Source organism: Otolemur garnettii, unplaced genomic scaffold (assembly GCF_000181295.1).
Source record: "Otolemur garnettii isolate 467f Iridium unplaced genomic scaffold, OtoGar3 scaffold00031, whole genome shotgun sequence".
In the NCBI taxonomy this organism is placed as follows: domain Eukaryota; kingdom Metazoa; phylum Chordata; class Mammalia; order Primates; family Galagidae; genus Otolemur; species Otolemur garnettii.
The window spans coordinates 13,540,788-13,548,775 of record NW_003852426.1 but is presented as its reverse complement, the minus strand read 5'-3'; the positions used below and the strand labels follow the sequence as shown (position 1 = coordinate 13,548,775).

The 7,988-nt window shown below is 49.9% G+C and overlaps 1 protein-coding gene across 1 annotated transcript in view; it reads right to left on the bottom strand.

The window, feature by feature from the left end:
* Nucleotides 1-6,921, bottom strand: part of PPP2R5D (protein phosphatase 2 regulatory subunit B'delta) — a 25,779-nt gene extending 18,858 nt beyond the window's left edge. Inside the window, exons 1-2 of the mRNA XM_003789202.2 lie at nt 6,722-6,921; nt 1,678-1,755 (exon numbers count right to left, since the gene is read on the bottom strand). Coding sequence (XP_003789250.1) covers nt 1,678-1,755; nt 6,722-6,748 — 105 coding nt within the window. The 5' untranslated portion in view covers nt 6,749-6,921. The remainder of the gene's footprint in view (nt 1-1,677; nt 1,756-6,721) is intronic.
* Nucleotides 6,922-7,988: the final 1,067 nt, after the last annotated feature.

The following is a 7,988-nucleotide window of genomic DNA, read 5'->3' as shown; positions in this document are numbered from 1 at the left end:
AAAAAAAAAAAAAAAAAAAAGAGTCCTGAGCACACATCCTGGGGATAGTGGTGACTGGGGGAAGAAGACTGCTTCAAGGAAATGACATCCAAGCTACCTAATAACTAAAGAAGTGGGAGTAAGTAAGGCAAAAGATAGGAACAGCTCCCTAAATACTCCTTTCTCTCTCTTTAAATCCTGTTTCTAAGTCTCTCTTGCTTCTTCAAATGTCATTTGCCAGCTCCCAACCACATTCCCCATGGGGCCCACAAACGTCCTCATTTTTAAGGGAAGACAGAGCCTAGAGTATCTTCCCAGAAGCACCTCCTTTGAACCAAGGGGTAAGTACACAGGTATGGGAAAGAAGCAATGGAGATTAACACATAGCTCCCTCCTTCACAGTTCACAGTCGGTGGGAGAGATGCACAGATGCAGACAGGAACAAATGGCCACAGTGCTGAGTGATAAGGATTATTCCAGAGACAGTCAAACCAAGTGAGACCTAAAATGATGGTCACAGGTCTTAAAAGTACTTGAATCTTTTTTTTTGCAGTTTTTTTTTTTGGCCAGGGCCGGGTTTGAACCCACCACCTCTGGTATATGGGGCTGGCGCTCTACTCCTTTGAGCCATAGGCGCCGCCTCCTGTGCTTGGATCTCTTTAGAAGTGATAGGACCAGAAGTCCGCAGGAAAATCTAAACTCAAGGTTAACCCCAAACACTTGTTAATCAGTCTCATCTCCCATAAGACCTGTCCATGATGCAAGAGGGAGGAAGCAGAGAAGCACTGATCACCAGCTTTCAGGTGCCCACTGGACACAGTCATGGGATGATCTGCCATCCAAAGCATCCGCTACGCATCCCCCTAAACTTACTTTTTTTTGACAGATCCTCAAGCTGTCACCCTGGGTAGAGTTTCATGGCATCACAGCTCACAGAAACCTCCAACTCCTGGGCTCAAGCAAGTCTCTTGCCTCAGCCTCCCAAGTAGCTGGGACCACAGGCACCCACCACAACTCCTGGCTATATGTATTTTTTTTAATGGTTGCAGCCTTCATTGTTGTTTGGCGGGCCCGGGCTGGATTTGAACTCACCACCTTAGGTGTATGTGGCTGGCACCTTAGCCACCTGAGCCACAGGCGCCAAGCCCCCCTAAACTTTCATAAACATACTCTGGACTTCCTTAAGTCCCTTCCTGCTTTAGTGCTCTCTCAGCTTGCCATTTATTGCTTTATAGCCCAAGACTCCTGAGCTGCACTGACCTCTGCTCAGAACTGTCTTTCAGTTACGCTCTCATTTTATGAAGACCAATGGTAGTCCTGCCTGACACAGGGATACCAGCCACTCCCAATCCCGGGCCCCAGCCAGAGCCATACTGATGTCATTTGTCACCCAAACACCTATGGACTTTCCCCCTTTTCCCCAGACCCTCCTGATTTTTGCCCTGACAGAGAAACAACTTTCATAGGAATCTCTGGGGAGTTTGAAGACCTACGGAGTTTATGTGGTTTACACTAGCCAAAGGGAAATCTTACTTGAGGGCAGTCTAGATGGGCTGTCCAGGTCCCTCCCAGGCTACGGAAGCCTCTTCCCTTCTGCTTAGGTAGTTTCTGGCCCCTGGGATCCCTTATCCCACTTGTCATCCAGGAGTTGGAGCTGGCACCTGCACTACTAAACTAGGGCTGTGCCTAATTTATTACCTCCTCAGTATTCTCGCCTCCGCCATCCTTCCCCGAGCTGCTGGGCTTGGCCGTGCCTTTGGCAAGCTTGGGGGGCTCCTGCAGGGAGGAAATAGAGAGGTAAGGATAGCAGACACCAGGAAAAGGGAGAGGCCTTATCTGGACCTTAGATCTTTGTTGCACACAAAGGGACAAAGGCAGATTCTGCCCCTCCAAGGAGTTTAGAATCTAGTTAGGAAGTTATCCCTAACATACACTAATTAAGCATGAGACTGCTCTTTCATCTTTCACCTTACCAGGCTGCTACAGAGGCTGGGGAAGGCTTAGGGGAAACGGGAAAACCAGGAGGGAATGGGCTGCTCAAACTGGCTCTGGCTAAGTGGTCAGAAAAGTGCCAGAAGCTTTTATGCTGGAGGGAAGGAAATCATCTCTTTTCTCATTTAATCAGTGGGTCCCAGGGATGCTAGAGAATAAGAGGTACAGGAATTGTCCCATTAAAAATGCCAAGAGCACCTTGTTTCACAAGCCCTGGAACAGGGATGAGGCAAAGCCCTTATCTGCTACAAACAGTGAGCACCAGTCTGAAGTTTCACTTGGGAACCTGGCAACTGGCTCAGAGCCCTAGCCTGCCCAGCATCTCTCCCTATGCGAAGGGCCAACAAACAACTGCACAGGGACAGAACGGAGAAAATGTGAAAAAGACTTGAGGATTTAGGTCTGACTAGAAGCTCAACACAAATCATCTGTGTGCCATGGCAGTCACTGCAGCTTACATGACCTTCCATCCTGTTAACAGACCCATGCAGAGTGCTTGCCACTGACGGGGTCATCCTGAGGGATCTAGTTCAGTTGTGATCATCAGGCTTTGGGATAAGCAATGACAAATCCCAGTTTTTCTCAGAGAGAAATGCAAGTCACACTAGGAGTTGATTCAAAAGCATGTCCCAAGAGCAACAGCTGCAGGAACTGGGATATTTAACAATTGAAAGAAGGAGTCATGGAAGATGAGGACCAAGATGGATCTTAAACAAATGAGGGGCTGCCATGTGGACTGAAGATGCAACTTGTCCACATGGACCTAAAGGCTGAAGTTGAAAGAAGTTAGGCTGAAGCTCTAAACCAGGAAGAATTTTCTCACAGAGCAGTTGCACAAAAGCTGGCTGCCTGGTAAAGCTGAAAACTCCCCAACCCTGAAAGCATTTAAACATAGGCTGGGTGACCTCATGTAAAACATGTTGCAAAAGGGATTCAAGCTTTAAATGAGGACTAGATTGGAGAATCTTGGAAATCACTTCCAGCTCTGAGATTCTGCAATTCAATAGCAGCCAAGCCCCTTCAGTGAGAAGTGTTAAATCGAGTGATTTTGACTATGGGGGCAAAAGGATTTCAGGGAGAAGAGAGCTTTGTGTGGGCTGGAGCTGGGGGAAGGTTTCCTGGGGGCGAGAAGGAAGAAAGGTGTGGTATGGAGCAGTTCCACACAATAGCACAAGGGGGAAAGGGCCCCTTCTTTGGGCTGAGCACTCTCTCACTGCCCACTGACCTAGCTGGCCACACTGACCACTTGTTAGTAGTTCTGAGCTTAGGCTGGGGCAAAAGATGAAAGAAACACAGGCAGGACACAACACTGAAGTGTCTGCCTGCACTCACCCCAGATATAGGTTCCTTGGACAAAGCTGACCCATCTTTGTATACATCTGATCTCTCTGCTTGATCACAAGCTGCCTATTCTTTTTTGTACTCTTCCACCCACCCTACAGCACTCAGGATGATGCCTGAGACATCTCTATCAGGGAATGTACCTAAGAGAGATCCAGTTGCCTTGGTGTGCAGGTGTGAGTAGGCATAGGGGAACCAGGCCCACCATCCTTGCTCCCTGGTTCCTACAGAACAGGTGAAGTGCAAACATTACAAGCACTGCACAGCACCATGGTTAAAAGTATGGGTTTGGGGGCCAGGTGCAGTGGCTCATGCCTGTAATCCTAGCACTCTGGTAGGCCGAGGTGGGTGGATCGCTAGAAGTTAGAGACCAGCCTGAGCAAGAGCAAGATCCCGTCTCTAAAAAAATAGCTGGGCATTGTGGTGGGCGCCTATAGTCCCAGCTACTTGTTTTTGGGGTTTTTTTTTGAGACATAGTCTCAAGCTATTGCTCTAGGTAGAGTGCTGTGGCATCACAGCTCACAGCAACCTCCAACTCCTGGGCTTAAGCGATTCTCTTGCCTCAGCCTCCCAAATAGCTGGGACTACAGGCGCCCACCACAACGCCCAGCTATTTTTTGGTTGCAGTTGTCATTGCTATTTGGCAGGCCTGGGCTGGATTCGAACCCGCCAGCTCTGGTGTATGTGGCTGGCACCTTAGCCGCTTGAGCTATAGGCGCCGGGCATTCCCAGCTACTTGGGAGGCTGAGACAAGAGGATTGCTTGAGCCCAAGAGTTTGAGGCTGGTGTGAGCTATAACACCATGGCACTCTTGATACCAAGAGCAACAAAGTGAGACTCCGTCTCAAAGAAAAAAAAAAAGAGAGAGAGAGAGAAAGAGAGAGAATGGGTTTAGAACCAGCCCTCTGTTTGGGGTGGTTACTAGCTATATAATTATGGGCAAGTCGTTTTCTAGCCTTTCTGAGTTTCAATTTCCTAATCTATTAAATAACAACAATCACAATACACACCTCCCTTAGCACAGTGTCCGGCACACATAAGCCCTAAAGTTGGTCAATGTTATTACTATTATTATCAATAAGAAGAAAGTGGGAGGGAATAGGGCCACCCCACTCAGGAACACAGAAGCCAGATCACAACATGAGGAAAAGGGAGGGATACAAATTCCCCCAAGAAACTTACCTAGCACCTATCCACTAAGCACCTACCGTGTGCAAGGGAGGTGCCAAACCAAAATGGAGTTTATTTATTATTTCCAGGGGAAAGAAAAAGACTTGTCCACAATTAATTCCAGTCTGAAGCCAAACAAAAATGGGCCATAAGTGGCCTACTAAGTATTCTGCAAATCCAAGAAAGAAGGGAGGGCTCACTCCTGACCGAGGGTTTAGAAAGGCTTCCAGGAAGAGGCTATGAAAGATGGCCAGGACTGGGACCAGCAGATATGAAGAAGAAAGGGCCCCATCCAGGGCAAACCTCAGTCACACTGTCACCCTACTCCTCCTCAGAGCTTGCCAAACATTGAAAGTGGCCAAAGGCAGCCAAAAATCAAAAGCAGAAAGTTAAACCTTTTTGGCTCCATATACCAATCCTTCCAACACCTTTCCCAATCAATTACTTATACCTATAGTTCTAGCAAGTCTAATGAAGGATTTCTCTTCTTCTCAATCAATCATTCTAACAAGCAAAGGTTTTCTGCAAATGGGATAGTATCTGGTCCAAAAAACTAAAAACTACAGATGAGTGGAGAGCTCACCATCTTCCCCTAAATTCCATAACCCTCTGCCCCTGGTGTGGCTGACTTCTGTGTGCATCATTTTATAACTGAGTTGCCCAAACCACCTCCAAGCGCCCAATCCCCAAGAACAGGGCCTTGGGGGGGGGGGGCACAAAACCTTGTCCAGATCTAGAAGGTTCAACACCTAGTACACCATCACCAACCCTATACTCAGAACCTCAGACCCTGAGAGGTTATAGGGACAAGCCAGAATCACAGATGGCAAATATACAATGGCCCCAGGATAAAAAGTTGGACTGGTAAGTCAGAGATGGCAGCCTACTAACCCAGTCAGCCAGAGGGCAAATTAAAGCAATATACCTCTGGGGTCATCATGCAGGTGCCCCAAATACCAGACCAGTGCCAGGAGAGGAGAAGCTGGGGGAGGCTGGAACTGGTATCCTAGCATCCTCTGTGTGAGTCTGTACCTCAAAAGAACCACACCTCTGAGTCAGACCTCAGCAACAGCAGGAAACAGAGGGTAGAAAAAGGCAGAGAGGAGGAACAGAGGAAGAGAGCACTGAGGAAGGAGAAGTGAGGAAGGTAAAGAAGACAACGTGAAGAGATGGTCGTGTCAGGACATCATAATAAAGGCATGAGTGTCCAAGGGTTGCTGGCCTGCAAGGTAAGAAGGAACACTAATCTGACAGGGAGGGAAGATCCATGATTTGAAGATAGTATGCCTCAGGAAAGGCAGAAATCCAACACTGATGCAAAAAAAGGAAAAATGCAAAGGTTATCCTAGGATTAGAGTAAGGGTAGGAGCCTGCTCAGATTAGGAAAGGTGACTGGTCTAGGATGCACCAGGGAGCCAGTTGATGTTAGGAGGGCTTTGGTACAAAAAAGGTCTTTAAGTCAGGAGATCTGATATTGCAGCTGGGCCTCCAGCAGGCTGTGTGACCTTGGACAAGTCCCTTCCCCTGTTGGGGCTTCAGTCACTTCATCTGTACCACTAGGGATTGTACTGCCTGCGCTCAGAGGTCCCTTTTAGCACTGACGGTCTGAGGTTCCATCAACAGAAAGAAGGGCTCTGTCCTAGCTTACAAGTTTGTGTGTGAAGGAAGAACTAGAGGGAGGGGCCTAGGCCAGATCTGGGTGGTGAAGACAGAAAGCAGCGCTGTTCTAGGTCAGGGGCTTGGAGTGGAGGAAGAAGAGGTTGTAGAGGACTGTGGAGTGGCAGGTCCAAGCTGGTGAGAAGAGCAGCAATGGGCTGCGCAGGGCAGGGGGGAGGGGGCACTTCTGGAGGGAGGTGCAGTTTCAGAAGAGCTGTCCCAAATAGGTGGGGGACGGGGGACTGGGGCTGGAGGCGGGGCTGGGGGAGCTGGGGAGTGACCTGGAAATGGAGCGGATCTGGAGGAAGGAGGTTACCCTGGGCCAGAGGTAAGAGAAGAAATGGAGGGAGGGAGAGAGGTGTATTTGGGGTGAATCTCTCTGGGACAAGGTGGGGAAGCTATCCTAGCTGCGGCACCGGCTGGGGGTGCTGCCAGCCGCGGGGGCGGAGGGCTGGCCCCGTTGAGTCCTGCGGGGGCCGGACGGGAGGGTCAGCCTGGGGCTGTCCCGGGCCTGGCTCGGGCCCCTCCCAGAGCTCCAAGCAGGCCCCAACGCGGAGGCGCGCGGGGGAAAGGCCATGCTCACCTTCTCCTTTTTCAGTTTATAGGGCATTTCGGCCCGTCCGGACCCGGCACAGCTCCTGCGGCCCCGATCCGGCTCCGGCTTTGCTCGGCCGCACTCGGCCCGCTCGGCGTCTCTTCGCCACCGCCTGCGCGCTGCGCCCGGGTCGAGCGGTGTCTGCGTCTCCAATTGGCCCAAACTCTCACAAACCTGCCTGACAACCAGGCGCCGCCTCCTCCGATTGGTCATTGGAGCCAAGATGCTTCTTTTTTTTCCCATTGGAAAGAAAGAGTACAAACCGCCAGGGTTCGACTCCCAGAATTGGTTGAAGTGGGAGGTCCCGCCCGAAAGTGGGTCGAGCTTAGCGAAGGAGGCGGGGATGTGGGGAAACCCAAGCTTGGCTAGGAGCGCTGCGCTTTGGCGTCTGTTGTGCGTCGGCCTCGGCCATTCTTCCCCGCGCTCGGTTCTCTGTTCTTTCCTTTTCAAGTGGCTTTCATTTTCCCCACACTGCAACTCCATCCAGTCCAAACTGGAGGAAAGAAGCCCTAAAACGAAGGGCACTTTTCTTCAATGGGGTAATTAATACTAATTGCAGATGCAAAATTAGTGTAGAGCGCTCCCCAAGAGCCGTCCAGGGCATCTGCTTCTTCAGACAGGAGTTGCAGAACAGAAAGGGCTGGGACCTGGGCGAAATGAGATGAGAATCCCTGATTTGTTGCAACTTCAGGAACAGAGTCCTCGTTCCTACTATAACTGTCCTGGGATTGAGGAACCAGCTAAATTTGAACAGTTCTGAATGCAGTGGAAAAATCACCTTATTGTTGAGCATCTTGGAGAATGCTTAACACTCTGCCCATACCAATATTCTAATGGGTAAGAGTTCCTACCCTCAAGGAGTTCACAGCCTGGTGGTTTACAGACTTGTATAAACAGATGATTGAGATACAGTGTAATAAATTACACAAATCTAGAGGCGACTTGGAGGAATAGGTTTCAGACCTATGCAGATTGACTATGTCAGGAAACTGGAGAAGATTCATCAAGAGTAAGCCTGTATGTAGGCTTGGCGCCCGTGGCTCAAGTGGCTAAGGCGCCAGCCACATAAACCTAAGGTGGCGGGTTCAAATCCAGCCTGGGCCTGCCAAACAATGATGATGGCAGCAACCAAAAAATAGCCAGGTGTTTGTTGTGGTGGGCGCTTTTGGTCCCAGCTACTTGGGAGGCGGAGGCAGGAGACTCGCTTGAGCCCAGGAGTTGGAGGTTGCTGTGAGCTGTGATGCTACGGCACTCT